Below are 19,397 nucleotides of genomic sequence, written 5' to 3' on the forward strand. Positions count from 1 at the left end.
GTCTGGAAATGTGACACTGGGCATCACCTGAAGGACACAAACCAGACATGTATCATATAACCATTACTTTGCATATGTGAAATATTTCTGGAGGGAACGTTAGGTACTAAAGCTACTCCGTTTGCTAATATGAGTGTTTTGGTACTCGGCGCATTAAATTAATGATGCATGAGGCCTGAATCTCGCTTTGTTTGCGGCATGACCTCATCGTTGCGGTACCTGATACTCAAGTCTTCCCACAGACCATCATTCAGTGATTTACTGTATATTTACTTCCTTTTGTTATGACAATGGCACAGAGTCATGACAGATCGGCTCTCACAAAACTGGCCTGCGAGTGTAATTATGTTATGAAAAGCTTCTTCCTCCCAACATGTTACTATATTTCACCTCCTGTTTTGGTAGCCTTCCTTAGTCACATATTTCACAAGACATTCCTGAAAACATGAATCTCAACATCTCTTTATATTGTCTGTTGACTGTGAGACATCCTGCCAAAGTATGTAGGTTTGAGGAAGGTTAGTGTTGTCGAATGTACATGCGTATGTGTATCTAAAAGAAGTGTATTCTTTAAAAAGCATTAGAAATGTTTAATGAAAATATCGAAACCTCAATAATCTTTGTTAATCTCTTAAACCTGATTTATTCTTTCGCCTGGCGCCACAATACACACCTCCGCTGACAGCACGCGCACCTCATGAAATGGGCAAGGGTTTTATTCTTGATGCGTCGCTGTTGTGATATTCTTTAAACGACAGCGGCGGTCAAAAGAAACCCACCATAAAATCAGATGGATAAACATAGAAATAGGAAGTTGCTGAAACTACGTCATATCATCAATATCATTCAAGATTTTTAAACAAATTATTTTTTATTATTTTTATAAATTATTGTAATGATTATAAAGATTTTTATAACCATTCAATATTTTTTAAATCAAACTTTGATGCATCACTTGCTTTTGTTCATATCTCGGAAAGTTCTACCTATTAAAGTTTATTAATATATTAATGACAAGAGGATCTTGGGTTGTTTGACAAATATATTTTTTATTATGGAAAGAATAAACCATTATCACCAATAAAGCCTAGTAAAACAGGGCATCAGTATATTGTAAACCGGTTCAAATATTCTTTTCCAGTTATCAAAGAAATAATTTTGTTACTTCATTTTAGTTTTGAAACTATTAAATTGTTTTAAATTCAAAATTGTAATATATACAACAGTGTAACAATGGTGAAAAAACGTATTCTGTAATATTGAAACCACCTGGGCCATGGCCTCTCTTTTTGGTTTATTAATTATATAACTTATCCCTCAGGTTTTTCTAAACTTTTACAGAAACTTTTCTCCTTTTCCACGGCTGTTGCAATTTCTAGAAAAAATATTATTGGCCATCTGGTTATCCCTATGATCACGCATGGAAGGATCATAAAGATGACTGTACATTCATACCTGTTTCAGACAAATCAAATGCGTTGCCTTGCGAAATGTTTGCTCGAGTCTCAAAAAGAGTTGTGTGCTCCTCCAGCCGAAATCATGCCGTGCGCTCCCAAAGCAAGCCTTCGCGAACACTGCAATGACGTCACATTCGCCATGCGCACTCAAGCGAATTAGCAAACGCATCGAAGATAAACAGGGTTAAAGACGAAAAGGAGTTTTCACCCTGCACATTAGATATTCTGTTTCATTTATTTTTTTTTTCTGAATAAATTATAAAGACTTGCGTACATTTTTCAGTTTTAATTTTAAGACACTCATAGAAATGTCATTCAGTATAGTTAGTTTATTTGACAAACATCTTGTCAGCCATATTTACGAGTTATTTAAAGAAAATTCAATATTAAAAAGATTCAATTTAAGGATTTACGTCCAAAAAAATACAAATATTGTGATTTTAAATACTTTGCTATCCAAAACAGATATATATGGCAGATATAACAGAGAAATAAAGGTACTAATATGTACTCTTGGGCTTTTATTAAGGACCCTTTAGTTGTAAATGTATACCTTTTAAAAAGGTACCACCCCAGTGACAGCTCCAGTACTGTTATTTCTGAGAGTGTATGATATAATATAATATTTTAACCCTTTATAGGGCACTCGTTGAAAGGGTTATTATAAGTCTTTTGAACTTTTATGACATTCAAATCTTTGTTCATGTCCAACAAAAGATGAAAAAAGAAGGAGCACAAATATTAAAGTGGAGAGTGAGTAAATAATCATGTTTTGGTGTATTATCCTTTCTAAAGGAAAGCTATCTTAGTTGTTCACAAACCCACAACAAATCAGAAAAGCATTACAATACGAAACACACCATCCATTTGACAAACTTTTCACACTAAGGTTCTCAGCCAGTGGGCAGAGCATCTGAAATTTCGTTGCGTCGTGTGAAGACTGAGGTCAAACTGGGATCAGAGGCCAAACTAAACCTGCTACAGCTACTTTCTCCACACTAAACACTCACCACATGCACTGCTTAACAAAGCCACTTCTCCCTGTTCATATTTTTCTAAGCGATACAGGATGTGGTTCAGGACGTGGTTTGCTTTGAATTATTGATATAACGTAAAGGGTTTTATTTGGCACAAATCTAATTCCATAAAAGGCAACCCTACATTTTTACATTTATAACGAAAAAAAAAAAGTTAAAAGAAAAAGTTAATTATACCGTTTCATTTCAATTGTGTGTTTCTTTTTGCATGTTCTAAAAAGACTTCTGACCATTAGTTATTTGTTTTGAAGAAACAAAAGGTTTTCACTCAAAATTTTATTATTATTATTATTTTTGCATTTTGCCTATTTGTTTATATGACAACACCAGTTTTGTAACTAAAAAAGCACAAATCTGGTTTCAAAGTGGAAGTTTTTGAAAATGTCGCCATTGTCTTGTCCATGTAAATACCAGAAAAAAGACTTTTTGAAAACCACGTCATCAAGCTTGTTCACAGTACATGTTCATGGAGCTGTAGATTAATTGCAAGCGCAAACAAACCTGCATCACATCACAATCAAAAGCGGAGACACATCTTACGCAGGAAATTAAACAGAGATTTCATGTCGTTATTTTGCCTACAGGTACTGTTCACTAACAAGATGACAGCAGCAAATAATGGCCTGGCATACGAAATGCAGCATTTTTACCCTCCTTTGTGATATGTGTAAAGGCAAATTGTTTTGAAATTGCTGTTGTTTAGACAAAAAACCTTTTAAAAATGCAAGGAAAATGTTTTTCTCTTTTTGCCTACATGGTTTACGCGTAAATGTAGCCTAATTTTGTCCGATTTTAGGTTCCCTGACGATTTTAGGCTCTCCACCTCAAATTTTACCCCTAGGTAGAGAGGGACTCTCCATCATCATTCCACTTATAACATATAGACCAGTAATTGGCTGCCATGCTGTCAAAGCGTGAAAAGAAACACCACTTGCCCACTGTGAATAAAGCTATAGAAAGTTTTTAACCAGTCAATCACTTCATGGTTAGCCTGAGTCAAGCATAATCATAATGTTTATTTGCTACCAATTTTAGACTAATCAAAAACATATTTTCGTCAGTGAGTGACAGTACAGTCTAAATTGGTCAGCTAAGCAAAAACAGAGTTCTGTCTCACTGCCTGACAGAATGAAGGCTTTCCGCTGTACATCTCACTCATCTCTGCAGTCACTTATATAATGCAATTGAGCTGAATAAAGCTGGATGCCTCATTTAGAAAGTCCCAAAGTATCAGCAGAGTTTTATGTAACTTTCTCCTACTTTTTTTCTGACTTTTCTGTCTAAATTTTGTAAGCAGGACTCGGACATTGCCACCTGCCAACCCGCAAAATGAGATGAGTTGATTTCAGCTGTGGCGAGTTAGACAGACACTCCAACTAGCCTCTTTGGCTGGTTGAAAATGACAATAAGAATGGCCAAATATGCATGCAAATGGGATCTTAGAATCGAAAAGCAGCATGACTGACAAAAATAATTATGTTCGTGTAAGCAAAAGAAAGCAGGTGAATACCGAATAAGAGGATGATCACTCACGTGCATCACATCACACTTTAACAAGTGTGCACGCTCCCGTTATTTGTTAATATGTTTTAATTATAATTTTTTTAACAATAACATTGCATTAATATGAGATCACTCCCTATTTATGTGTAGTTAACTGGTGATCTGGGACCTTTAGCAGGGACAGATTACTGTGCCTTTTATTTTGCTTGTCACAATATTTAAAATTTGTGGCTAAGAAATAATTATTTATTATTTTTGGTGTGTTCAAAGTTAAATTTGGTAAATCCTTAATTTGCTCATGCTTATTGAGCAAGATAAATATAATATATTTATAGAAGATAAATATAATAACATACACAACACAAAAAAAAGTATGAATGAGGATGCATGTGGACATAACACAAAGTCTAAGTAATTTCAGCATGTCAAAGTCTAATTTATGCATATAAAATAGATTTTCCCAACAACAAAAGTGTGGCTAGTGAAAATGTCGAGTGACTGAAATGTTTAAAATCTTCTAGCCAAAGTGGCTGGTGATCAAAAAACTTAATGTCAAGCCCTGTGTATAAAACAAGTTAGTATTTAAAAGATGGTTAATACCGAATTAAAATGAGTTATTAACAAACAATAATAAACAAATTTGCAAATGCTTATTATAACTAGTAATCTAGTTAGTATTTAAAATATTTAAGTTCTTTTAATCAGCTAGGGTTTATCAACTTCTTTGGAAAAATTGATTTCAAATAAGTACTGTTTTTTTTTCATCAAGAATATTTTTGCATTCGTTTTTAGCAAAACTATATTTTAGCATTCGTTTACACAAAAATAAATATCGTATATAATAATATATACAATATACAATATATAAATAATGTATATATTATCAATAATAATTTAAATGATCGATTAAAACTTAAAATATAAAAAATCTGTTAAAATATATTGGTTACAAAATAACAAAACAAAAATAATATTTATATTTATTTAGAAATTAAATATTTAGTCAAATAATTTTGTTATTATTATATATACATAATAAAATAATCTAAAAAATATAAAAAATATATTTGCCTTACACACTGCGTTTTCATTTTTTCTCTTTCTTGCCTGAAGTGTGACCCTCACAAAATGAATATTTCCATAAACAAAACGTGTTTTCTTTTCTCAGGTAAATTAATTATGTTTTAAAAGGAGCAGTAGACCTGTAGATTTATTTCACCCAGAATCAAAATATCTCTCTCTTTAAATACTGAAAGTTTTATGTGTCACAGTCTCCATGGTCCAGTTATTCTAATATTTTCAAACCAAATGAATGGGGGCAATAGATAAACACTGAGCTGGATCTGAATCCCAGACATCCCCGACTATGCAACGTCTCAATGAGCCTCTGTATATACTCTGTGTGTGTGTGTGCGTGTGCATGAGCACGTGTGTTTGTTGTGTATGTTCTTGCCTCTGCTTATGACGTGTCTGACAGTGAGTCTGTGTGCATGCTGGCTTAGGTAAGTTCAGTTTATGCGTGTATGTGTGTGTTTTTTAGTGTTCAGAGGGCTCCAATAGGACCTCCACACACAGTGAGTCTCCTTCACAAAAGCCATTTGACGTGAGCTCTGCCCAGTTCAGGAAGCCCAACCCAAAGAGCCCCTAAAACCCCTGTTTGAACACTGAGCCCTCTGTTTACACCCACCACAAATAACCTTTAATGATATCATAATGCGTTACACATCACTGTCATCTGCATATAACGAGTGGACGATTATAAGTCATTATTGAATTTTAGCCATTATAAACGTTAGGAGATTGGACCGCATACATTGCTTGGTTAACAAGAGCTCTGTGTCTGTCTTTACACAGCCATTTAAAAGAAATTGAGATGGGTTTGCAGTGTTGGGCATTCATTCTATAGTAGTCTAATGGAGATTTCGTTTTTTTATGAATTTGCTATCATAGTGTAAGTGTACAGTTGTTCCTGAGGTGATTTTACTTATTACAGTATTCACACAGCCTGTTTTACTAAGAGCTAAAGTACAAATGGGAATAATATTCCCCAAGTAGTGTCTAATGGAGAGATTGTTCAGCACTTTTTAAAAACATAATAGCTTAAACAACTAATTTTGTCTTTGTCATGATGACTGTACAGTATTTAATATTTTATTACTCATTATTTTGAAAGATACTAGACTTTCTCCAGAAGAACAAACATTTAACAGGACATGTGTGGATATGTCCTTGCTCTGTTAAACATCACATGGGAAATATGTGAAAAATAATTAAAAATTCACAGGAGGTCTTATATTTTTGTGCTTAACTGTATGTTTTAGGACACCATTTTTGTTGCTGGAATAGTAGTATGCATGCCAACTGACTTTTGTAATCATTTGAAACGTTGCAATCACTATTATTGTTGTTGTTGTTGTTGTTGTTGTTGTTGTTATCAGCATTTTATTATATTTTCATTTGAATATATTTTAAAAATAGTTATTTTATTTTTATTTATTTATTTATTACTATTATCAGCATTTTATTGTATTTTTTATTTTACTTTACATTACTTTATCTTTATTCCAAATAATTAATTAATTATTTTTTATTATTATTATCAGCATTTTATTTAAATTTTAAAATAGTTTAGAATTTTTTCCTTTTTCTTTTGCTGTTCTTTTCTTTTATATTATTTCTTTTATTTTATTAGTATTTCTACATTATAGTCTATATTTATCAGCATTTTATTATTTTTTATTTTAATGTATTTAAAAATATTTTTAATTTGCTTTTGCTTTCTTTTTTCTTTTTTTCTCTTTTATTGTATTTTATGTTTTTTATTTTATTTCATTATTATTATTATTATTATTATTATTATTATCAACATTTTATTATAATTTTATTTTAATATATTTTTAAATATATTTTCTTTTCTTTCTATTTTTATTATTATTAGCAGCAATTTATTATAATTTTATTTAATATATTTGTAAAATTATTTTGAATTTTCCTTTCTTTTTCCTTTTGTTTTCATTTCTTTTATATTTTTTCTTTTTTCTTATTTTTATCATTATTATCAACTTTTTATTATTATTTTATTTTAATGTATTTAAAAATATATTTTAGAATTTTATTTATTTTATTTTATTTTATTTTTCAGTAATTAGTTTGCAACAACTGGCCTAGTTTTTTTTATTCACAGGCAAGAACAACAACAAACATCCACAAAACAGCATAGAGACTGGACACATGAGATTCTGAAGTGCGAAGGCAATGCGTTTATGTGCATACGTAGAATAGTAAAGTATAATTTGGGCTTTACAATTTCCTGTAACAGACAGACTAAAAAAAACTACTTTTACAGCTTCCCCTTGTACCTGTTTCACTAGACCATACTGTGGCATTTTAATACTGTTAAATGGAAAATGTATGTAATGTCTTTGCAGTGTCGGGCAGTTAACATTTAATCCAATCCACTGCAGTTCGCTGCTTTGTTAAACCCAAAACAAGTGCTTCCAGCACAGTCAATTACACTGGCTTTAGGAAGGAGAGGTGAAGCTGGAGCACATCATCCGTAGTGTTTTTTCTCTCTCTCCTTTGTTACCCCTGTCACTTCAACTGCAGGGAGCTTAGTGGATTTCAGTGTTTGCTTCCACCACGTGTCACTGATATAAGTCCATGAGTGTGTGTGTGCTCACTGCATGATTGCAAAACCACATAATTATGGGATTATGAGAGAATTACCTGTTTGCAGCAAGCCCGCACTGCTGTCACCAACTTTGAATTGTTTCTGTATGTCAAGCAGGACACCTGAGGAATACAGACAGAGACAGATTACTATTCACCCTCTGATGTAAATTTTGGCCTTTAAGCGCAACAGTTTGAGTGAAGCTGGGTTACTGAAGAAATACAGTTATTACATGAATTACCTTTCAGACTAAGCCTTTTCAAGAACTGAAGTTATTTACTGGTGTTCCTTATTACGTTTACTTCTGATCCTTTTTAGCAGAGCAATCATAGGCTTACGTGCGAGTCTGTAGTCATTATAAAATTGTCTCTATTGACTTTATAAATGTTACTGGATTTACTGTGCATGATTTATTGGTACTTGTTATAAACATAAATCATAATCTTTTGTCTAAAATAGTGATGCACTTATATTAAAATTCACGCTGTAATGATATGCTGCTAATGATTTGCAATTTGATAGCAGCAGTAATTAGCCAAAATTAACACCTTTCATAAAATGAAAAATGTAACCCTGAAATAATAAAAATTTAATAATAGTTTTAAAAAATATTATTATTAATAATAATAATAATAATAATAATAATAATAATTATTATTATTATTATTATTATTATTATTTATATTATTATTGTTTATGTTACTATTACTATTATTATTATTATTATTATTATTACTATTATTATCATCATTACCATTAATACAAGTATTGTTAGTTTAACACTCTGTTTAGGTTATTTATCGAAATTATTTATCAATATAAATAAAAAAAATTGTACAAATATATATCTGAAATGTTCTTCTAAAATAAGCATTTTTCCTAGTCTTCTATGTTTATATGCTATTATTTGACTTTAAAGGCTATGAAAATAATCTATTCATCTCCATAACAGTTAAATATATTTGAAACTACACGGGGAAAAAATAGAATAATGCCAATTTGGGAAGAATATTTCTGATAGCATTTAGAGACTTTCCATCTGAACTCTTCATATTGTTACATAAAATAATTGTTATATATAATCTTATGAGTATTTTTAAATAAAAACTAAAGTAAATGCGCATAAAAAATGTATTTAATTTATATTATTTGTAATATTATTATTACAAATAATATTCGTTTTCAAATATATTTAGCTTGTTTATATGATATAAATGAATTAAATGTATTATAATTTAATACATTATTGGAAAAAAATACTAAGCATATATATTGTTATAAGTATAAATAAATAAATATTTTTAACAGAATTATTAGCCCCCCTTTGAAAATGTTCTTTTTTAAATATTTCCCGAATGATGTTTAACAGAGCAAGGAAATGTTCACAGTATGTCTGAAAATATTTTTTCTTCTGGAGAAAGTCTTATTTGTTTTATTTTGGCTAGAATAAAAGCAGTTTTTAATTTTTTTAAAAACCATTTTAAGGTCAATATTATTAACTTTTAGCAATTTTTTATCGTCTACAGAACAAACCATCATTATACAATAACTTGTCTAATTACTCTAAACTGCCTAGTTAACCTAATTAACCTAGTTCAGCCTTTAAATGTCACAGGCTGTATAGAAGCGTCTTAAAAATATCTAGTCAAATGTTATTTACTGTCATCATGGCAAAGATAAAACAAAACAGTTATTAGAAATTAGTTATTAAAGCTATTGTATTTATAAATGTGTTGAAAAAATCTTCTCTCCTTTAAATAGAAATTGTGAAAAAAAATAAACAGGGGCTAATAATTTTAAATGGTATTTTCAAATAAAAATAAAACCAAATGCGCATAAAATATGACTTAAAAAATAGAAATGCAAAAAAAATCTTTATAATATAAAAAATTAAAAAACATTCTGTCGAAGTGAAACAAATGTGTTTATATATCCCCAAAAAACGAAACAGAAAAGAGAAAGAAACAGCGCTGAAAGTACCTTGAGCTGCAGACAGTAAGAAAAATCCTGCACTGGAATGCAAGCAGGTGGCCAGACTCGTGTGACAGGAATGCTACATTTGTCACTGTATGTGTGGACAAGCCTGCACCTGCCTAAGTGCTTCTTCTCAAGACGTCTTTGCTACAACGTGCCAGTGACAAGTCAAAACGGGTGGCGACGGGAAACCGCGAAGCCATCGAGACGAAACTCGAAGATGACTAAAGCCACCGCAACAACAGAAACAAATTGCTATTTTTATTTCTCACAGCCACTCCTGCGTTGCATGTGTGCGTTTGTACAAGACCTTAAAAAGCATGACGTAATAAGCCAGGCGAAGTTAATTAAGAGACATTTCGGTGACATTAGGTGTTTGTTCTGGGTGCGAGAGAGAATTGTGGGAAAGCTGTGAAGCGGATGTCTTTCTCTCTCGCTCTCTTTATCCGTACAACACTCTTCAGTGATTCAGAGAGATGTAACATCGGAGATAATAACGTCAAGTGTGTTGGATCTCTATCGCTCTTGTCTAATTTCATTGGCTGTCAGTCACAGATCTTGTTTACAGACTCTTCTACATTTAGAAGTGTCTGAGTTCAGTCGGCTTTTCCATAAAAAACAGATCAAAGTGTTTGTCTGAGAAGAGTTTGACAGTTGAGAGCTCCGGAGGCTTAATTTTTCACTTTAAAGTGATCAGAAAGGAGGAATGTGGAGATGAGAGACGGGTGATTTAAAGGCAGCAGCACCAAAGCTGCAATTACACTTAAAAGAAAAAAAAGGAGTAATGGTCTGATCAAGAGCCCTTCAGATTGCTGGCCAACACACACACACACACACACACAAATACAGCAACAAACCATACACCAACATGATCTCATGAGATAATAGGAGATGTGGGGATGAGGAATCCAATAAATTTGTTACTGTTGATTTAATTTTATGAATAGTTGTTAAAGATTTCAATATTTAAATAAATTTTAATTCACATAATGCTTATATAATATTAATGTTGATTATTTTACAGAAAAGTCTAATTAATATTAACAAATCTTTAAATCTAGTGTAATGCTAATTAATTAAAATGCATTGTTCATTGTAAGTTCAGCTTTAGATTTGAATCATTTATAAGTAAACATTAAAAATTAACTAAAAAGCCAAACCGTACCTCATCAAGGTGAGGGGGTTAACTGCTTTGGGGGGAAAACCCATGCAGGCCAACACGGCTCTGGCCTGGAGAAAGATCTGGCAACTTACTCCAGTATTCTGAAATTCCATGTGTCAACTGAACACCGAGTCAAATACAGATTAATAGAACTGTGTGGAGAGGAATGGTCCATAGAATGACCGATAATTGATTGACAGGGTGTCCGAGGGGGCCTTAAAGTATTAAAAGTTGATTAATCAATGTAGAGAAATTTAAGGCCCTGAAAAAGTATTAAGAAGTCTTAAATGCTACAGTATTTTGCAAGATATAACATTTGATATCATTTTTGATTATGCAATGTATGGTTGTATGCTAAAGTTAAATCTCAATTAAATTTGCGAATATAAGGATGCTGTGTAGTTTATGAAATCAATGAAATCCTACTAGATTTGACATCATGCTGCTTTGTTTACTTCTGTAACCAAGGCAAACCCATTATTTTTGCAGTTCTAAAGCCGCCAAACTGCTGAATAAGCTCGATTTATTAGATTTTTATTCAGTATATGAATAATGTTTTAGTTTTATTAACTTCTTACAATAATATTTAGTAAATATACTGTAAGTTAAAATCTCGCCAGTACTTCCAGTTGAAAAGTGGTAAAAAGGTCTTAATGTATGGAAAGAGTCTGAAAAAGGTCTTAAAGTATTGAATTTCACTCTCTGATTCCTGTATATACTCTGGTTTGAAAATGTTTTAAAGGGATAGTTCACCAAAAAAAAATTACATTTCCTCACATTTATATTTGTTTGGAAATATAATTTTTGAGATAACTATCCCTTTAAATGAATATAAATGAACTATATTGCCTTGTTAGGTAATGCTATCTAATATTTATTTTTTATAATTTAGAAATATATCCTTTTCCAAACCTTAAAGGTTAAAATTAAAATGAAAAAAATATCATAATTTTTAAAATAGTACACCTATTATTGAAGGAGATGGGTTAAAATAGTTTTTAAATGCCATTTTTAAAATAATATTCTCATATATTATTATTTTTTTATTTATTATTTGCGTTAACTATTCATGTAAAAAGTTTACTGTTCTCATTTGATTTTGGTGTGTTTTTCATATTGTAACCCCGTGATTTACATCAAATCCAATGCGGGTCAATGCATCTACAACATACAAATTGTACTTAATAACATAATAAAGGGGTTAAGTAGCATGCGATAACTATTCGATATCTAAATTCTTGTTCGTTCGTTTTCCTCTGGCTTAGTCCCTTATTTATCAGAGTTAAATGAACCACCAACTAATCCAGCATATGTTTTTTACGCAGCGAATGCCCTTCCAGCTGCAACCCATCACTGGGAAACAATCATACACACTCATTCGCGCACATACACTGCAGTCATTTTAGCTCATTCAATTCACCTATAGCACATGTCTTTGGACTTGTTGAGGAAACCAGAGCACCCAGAGGAAACCAACGCGAATACGAGGAGAACATGTAAACCACACAGAAATGCCAAATGACCCAGCCGGTACTTGAACCAGCGACCTTCTTTCTGTGAGGTGACAGTGCTAACCCCTAAGCCGGCGTTCTGCCCCATCTAAATTCAGAGATAATAAAATATTTTATTTTACATCAAATTAAAATAGTTAAATATTGCACAATTAAAACTTTTGAAAAAAAGTAAAAAATTTGCCCAATCCAAACATTAATTTTTCATATCACACAGTATGTACCACTGAGATTCCAAAGCCCACTAGCAGAATTTAATATTACCCAATTACATCCCTAATTCTAAAGATAAAGTCCTGTCTAGCTGTTTAAAAGCCTCCTGCTAAACTCGAAGCACTTTAAATGGATTTTATTTCTTCTCAGTTACTCATCTTGTTCTAGCTGATATAGGTGGGCGTTCTCTCGGCTCAGAAGCGTCTCCTCCCGCCCTCTTTCCATTAGTCTAATCTGAGGCAGCGTACTAATTACCTTGGTCACACTCCTCCATTGCCCCTCATCCCTCAATCCCTCCATCTCTCCCTCTCCTCCCACTGGGAGGGGGATCCCTGTGCCAGATGGTGCTGCGTTTCTCCTCTTTCAGCCGAGACTGCACCTGCCCACCCTCACGCCAGCCAAACACACAACCTCAACCACCCACCAAACACTCCCACAGGCTCAAGCCAGGCCTGTTTGGTGAAATGATTGATTCCATTAAGGAAGAATGTCCTTATTTAACGTTAAGGAAAGATTTTTTTGAACTGGAAGCGGCTGGTACTGGCAGGTCAGTGTGTGCATAACGTAACAGAGCTGCTGTCATTTTAGTGAGTTATATCCTGTGTTTGGCAGGCGATTCCGCACTTATGTGATTTGCCCTAAATTCTTCTCTCTATCTTCTCTTCTGCTGCCTGATAAAGATGCATGAACATGGCAACACCTTGAAACTTTTCAGAACGAGCTGTCATGGAGGATTTGAGGTGCAGCAGGTCTGACTACATGTTGCATCATGGTGTAAAACGGTGGGCGATGCCACACAAGGTGATGCAAATGCCCCGAATGGCACCGGTAGAATCATCGACCTTCTAGTGTCCGCCAGCACTGAGGTGTTGCCATAGTAACACAGAACAGGCACACACACACGCCGAGGAGGGAAAGGTCGGCTGGCGATTGCTCAAATCAGACTGAGCATGGAATAAGGAAGTTGATAAATAGAAACAAAAGTGGTTTATCTGATTGTTACATGGAAAGATCTGTCAGGTTTGGTTGATACAGTCACCTGCGTTGCACTTTGTTGTAGGCTTTTTTAGACTTGGAATACTAAAATGCTGAAACCGCAACAGATACCGAAGAGAGGAAAGAATGCTGCCCTGCCTGTTGTGACTGAACTGTTGCATGCAAAACACATCGCGGAGAGACAACAGGCACTCAACAAAGTGTCACAATCTGTTACAGAGTAACTCCACACAAGAGTTATCAGAGATAACTCATTTTTCTAGATAAGGATATCAAGTCTAAAAAACTAAAATAAACTTGATTAGCTTGCACTTGATTTTTACATTGAATTTTAAAAAAGTTTTACATTGGAATACAAACAGTAAAGAAATAAGAAATTCATTTCTATGTCAGACCCCCTAGTTTTTCAAGATTTTTTTGTGATAAAAATGACTGATTTTGTGGAGGTAATCCCCAAAAATTTGACAATTTGGACAATTTTGTTATATATACATATTAATATCTTATTTACCATATTAGGTAGCCTACTATGTTAGATGTGCAATCTGACACATCATAAAAATAAAGCTGCTTTATTTTGGTCTTTTGTCAAGACAAGATCTAAAACAGATCTGAAAGGATAGGCATTACGCCAAAGAAAGTTAGTAAAACTCTTATTTTTATCCACAATCTTACTTTATCTAAGATTTCACTCCCCACATTTCCACATTTGACATCATGCACCTCACTCAGGACATGCGTTAGGGATTCCCCAACTGTAATACACCTAAAACACGGATTGCCGTAAAACTCATCAATGGCAAGGAAGCGTTTTCTCATGTTAACTAAAGGGAAAGTGTTAGACAAAATAGTTTAGCAAATTGGCGCACATCATAAAACCAGCCACACATGTAAAGCACAAATAATGTCACGTCCAGTGGCCATCCTCCATGAACCATTCTCCATCTGTCTGTTCCATTGCTCCGTTTGTTAGATGTTTGCTCACTTTCTTTTGTAGTCTAAAGTCTGGTTTATACTTCTGCGTCCAGTGACCAGCGTAACCCACGGCGCATGCAACGCGCGTAGCTGTGCATTTATACTTCTGCGCACTGTTTCTGTTGGTCTGCATTAACACTTCCAAAACACTAGTTGGCAGTGAGGTGTTTATATTCCTCTGTGTCGAGTTTCTTCGCTGGTGTTTTGTTTTTTCTGAACGCTTCCTAAATGTACAAGTGGCTCAAACTCGCTAATTTTGAGGCAGAAAGCAGCGGACGTGCAACAACTTTAGCCATGAGGTAAACACAAAACAAAACTTTCCATCCGGAGCTTCTTCACATGACTCCACACTTGTAAGTAATCGCTTCATCGGGCACGCGCCGTAGCATACACGTGCGCTTGACGCAGAAGTGTAAATTAGCCTTGAAGCGCGTCAAACGCATTAAACGCCCAATTCGCACCAAAGGATGTCTAATCCCATCTTTGCTTTGACTTCACATGCAAATGCTTGCGCTTTATCCGCGTCTGCCTACTGCACAGGCTGACCACTGCTACTGCTTTTTTGTTCCTTTTTTTTTGCATAAAATGACCAAAAATGACATTTTTATATACTTTTTCACAATACCAATGTTTTATTTTAAAAGAGATTAAAAATCTACTTTTGCTTGAATAAACCTGATTTTCAATCAATCAATCTATCAATCAATCCATCTATCCATCCATACATCCAATTTACAAAAATACAATGTTTATATTGTTAATGATAATATATATAGAAATAGATAAGGGAAGTTGTATGATGTCATTTATTGTAATTTACTCCTTGGTTAACACATAATTAATGCACAAAGCCTCAGGGCCCATTTTGGCAATTCCATATAATATTAATAAAGTCATGAATTAGTACTAATCAAATAAACCAAACCCATTTAATTCAGACTCAAATAAATGTTTGCTTACAAATCACACAGTAAAACTGCAAAGCAAACAGATTAGGGAGTGCAAAAGAGCTTCTTTTGTTTCCTAGCACACTAGTTTCATTATGTTGAATGCTAATGAAACATTGACCCGTTCTTGTGGGTCTTATCAGCTGATTGGTGCAGTGAAATGGCGATATGCTAACACCGAAGCTACCGCATAAGACGCAGTGCATATGAATGATATAATGCTTTCACTATTGTGACGTCCCCAAGAGACCCATTGGATATTGACCGATGTACTGACCAATAGCATGTTTGAGGGTCAAGATGAGCAAATCAGCTCTGTTAATGCGTCTAGTGCCTTTTTCCAATCTCATGGGAGTTCATTTGAGTGAAGCTGTTTAATGGATCCTGGAAGCTGGAGGTGCAGCCCTCCTGCATTTGATTTACACAAGACGGCATGATACTGTCTTAGACATACATTGACCCTTATTTATCTGATCAGATAAGAAGCTGTGAGTTTAAGTGCTTGTTTGGGTTGAGCGAGTTCTTGTGTTGCGAGTATGAGCTCATCCATGCTATAATAAAAAACAAGAGGTTTGAGTTTTGATATGCCAACCCACTTTGAGGTGAACTGGTATGAACGTCAACACTTTTTTGAGCGTGTGAGAAACAGTTTATAAGTATACACTATTCATTCAGTCAAACAGGAAACGGTTCACCGGCTGAAATTCCAGTACGGTCAAATCCTAAAATGCAAACATCGCCTATTCATTCATCAGATGCTCAGACAATGGCAAATATTTTTCGTACAATCCAGACACAAAAACTCAATAAGGTGGTAATACTGCATTAAGGCACATTACAGCCTGTTCTTATTTTTGCATGCAGACACGTCACTGTATAGACCCAGTGGACTGTCTGGTCGCCTAGGGAGCGAGAACGAAAACGAGGATCATTGAGCGGTCGGGTAGACCTCATTTTACAATCCCCAAAAGAGACGTGATAGACCTGAGCAACCCTCGGTGCTATTTCAAGGCTGGGAGAAGTAGGTTAGTATAAAGGCATAGCAACAGAGACTGGGCCGCCCTATATACTGTAACTGAGAAGATGAGGAGAGGTGAGAGGAAAGACAACTGGAAGAAAAAAAGCCAAGTGTGGGATATTCACGACTCTGTGGGGGGATTTTTCCTGAGAATGAACTGCATCTGCTGTAGCACAGTTCATTTGCACACTCTACACTCCAATTCATATGACTGAAATAGCTGTTTTAAATGCAGACAATGTGCTCGGATCTGCAGCACATTTGTTTTATGCTTAGTTGTAGCATTATTTTCTATTATTTGATCATTATTTGATTATCTGAAATGGGGCCTTGATCTATAGATATGTACACGCTGTAAAAAATGATGGACTATTGTAACCCAATGTTGGGTCATGTATGGACAAGCCCAATGGTAGGTTAATTTTTTCAGTTAAATTTAAATGATAGTTGTTGGCGTTGAAAACCCTAGTGGATATTGTGCTTGCATATAGTGCAACAGAGCTGCAGGCGTCCCAGGTTTGAGTCCCAGCTTGTGGACCTTTCTCGATCCCATCCCCCCTCTTTCTCTCTCATGCTGCGTTCATACCATACGCGAATGAAGCGTCAAGCGCAAGTGATTTACATGTTAAGTCAATTCAAAGACGCAAATAGACATCCTGTGGCATGATACGTGCAAATGAGGACGAGATTCCCGCGAATGAAGCGATGCAAATTAACGCTCGTATCGCACGTTTCACTTAAATGTTTCAAGTTGGACAATCTGAACTTCATTGGGCATTATGACGTAGCGCCTGTTGTTGGTTTCCTGGGGGAAATCCTTCTGCCGACACTGGACAACAGTTCATCAAACTGGGCTCGGTTCAGTCGGAAGCACTGCTGAAAGCCTCCATCATCCAGGTACAGTTTCTGGAAGAGTTTATGAGCTCACAGAGCTGGGTGCACCTCAGAATGGATCTATTGGACTCAGACACAGCTCCAAATGAGTCAACGCTGTTTTTCAGTCTTCCTAAGGCACATAAAAACAGATATTCTCTCAATAAAATCCATGTTAGCCATTTACTAATGAGGCTAGAAGCCTTGTCCATGACGTGAATCTGTGTCTGTTGTGAAAAGAATTTGACGCGCGAATAAAGCGAGTAAACTCAAAATGTTCACGCGTCTTTTTATGAGTGAATATCGTAATTTATCTGTGCACACCGTGTCTGGTGTGAACACAGCATCATACTTCTCTTCCTTTCATCACACTGTCCTATCAAATGAAGGCAAATAAGTATATTTTATAAAATAATTACTTTCACTTTTAAACCTAATGGTTGGGTTTCTCAATATTTATTCCAAGACTGAGATGGAACAACCCAGCATTTATTATAGTGGATAAATTAAATAACATTTAGTTTAGTGCGGAGGAAACTGTACCAGACACACAGAGAGCTTTAGTAAAAAATGCACAAACTCCAAGATATACTGTTATTGCTGTAGCTGAAATAGTGACACACTGGGGTTATGGGTTTGAGGGAATGCATGAACTGATAAAATGTATAATCTGTGCTATAAGTCATATAATGTAGGCAGTTAAATGTGTTTTATGCATTTAATTTAGCATAACATTTACAAAAGAAACATATTTGAGCTGGAAAGCCTGACAGACGGTAAACAGATCTTTTCAGTGCATTTCACATCTATTAAACTGGATTGCGTAATGGTTAGTGCACAAGGCCGTTTTATGGTGTAGTTACCAAGTGCCGTTTGTTTATGCTGTGGCTGTTTTTTCAGCTCTTATTTCAATAAAAAATATTAAATAATTTGCATGTTCTCATCAATGCTATTGAATTATTTATTTCTGCCACTGTCAATTTAAATCTATTTTATAATGTTTTTTTTATTAAATATTTTGCTGAATATTAGTTGCAGCAGACAAATAACATTGTTTTGTAAATAAAATAAAATCTAAAATATAGTTATTTAACATGCTTTATGAAGTGTGTGTGCTGAAAATAAAACTAAAAACTCAACATTTGTAATGTTTAGTAGTGCAATGTTAATGTAGCACCTAGCTAAGCTAAATTGCTCATAATAAAATATTTGCACTGCAGCACAATATACAGAAGTGGCAACTGTTTAGAATTAATAAGATCCTCTGATAGCACTCTTGGCATGTGTGTCAGGCTCGGATCCAGAATGAAATCACTGAGGGTTCTTCTAAAAATTAGTGAGGGTGGGCTAGCCTATTTATTCTGACATATTATATTTTTATCCTGTCCTTGGCTATAGTTCTCATTAAATGTCAGTGATTGAAATTTTGCGAGTGAATCCCATAATAATATGACAGCTTGTGCATGGCCATTGATCATCTTAGTGGCATAAAAAACAACAACAAATCTTTTATGATAGATTACATATAGGCAAAGCATGCTCCCTTGGTATTCATTAAAAAGCTGTCATTCATCACAATCTCTCAAGTTTGGTGTTAATCATTGAAACTCCACACTTTGTGAATAAGAAGATTCACAGGCATTCAGAACCTGGCACTGAACACAAACTCTAGCTTTCGGACTAACTTAAACCCCTCTGATTTTCCCCCGCATCAGGTCTGTGATTGGCTGTGTTATAAAACAGATTGTAAATAGAAACTTTTGATGCTCCTCAGTGTATAAATAAATGTATGCACAAAAGAATTTGCAGATTTACTTTTACAGCTTAAAAATGAGTATATGTTTATATATATATATATATATATATATATATATATATATATATATATATATATATATATATATATATATATATATATATATATATATATATATATATACTGTATGTATGTATGTATGTATGTATGTATGTATGTATGTATATATATATATATATACACACACACACACACACACACACATATATATATATATATATGTATATATATACGCACGCCTCCCA

The 19,397-nt window shown here is 34.1% G+C and overlaps 2 protein-coding genes across 7 annotated transcripts in view; one reads left to right on the plus strand and one right to left on the minus strand.

The window, feature by feature from the left end:
- The window catches only part of ube2g1a (ubiquitin-conjugating enzyme E2G 1a (UBC7 homolog, yeast)), a 215,238-nt gene that overhangs the window by 103,376 nt on the left and 92,465 nt on the right, over positions 1-19,397 (plus strand). The gene's annotated exons all lie outside the window — the stretch shown is intronic.
- spns2 (SPNS lysolipid transporter 2, sphingosine-1-phosphate) overlaps positions 1-19,397 on the minus strand; it is a 117,450-nt gene that overhangs the window by 76,888 nt on the left and 21,165 nt on the right. The window contains 1 exon segment of one of the 2 annotated variants that reach the window (NM_001083847.1): positions 7,724-7,789. In NM_001083847.1, coding sequence (NP_001077316.1) covers positions 7,724-7,789 — 66 coding nt within the window. 2 annotated transcript variants of the gene reach the window in all.

The sequence above is a fragment of the Danio rerio genome, chromosome 5, assembly GCF_049306965.1.
Source record: "Danio rerio strain Tuebingen ecotype United States chromosome 5, GRCz12tu, whole genome shotgun sequence".
Taxonomy (NCBI): domain Eukaryota; kingdom Metazoa; phylum Chordata; class Actinopteri; order Cypriniformes; family Danionidae; genus Danio; species Danio rerio.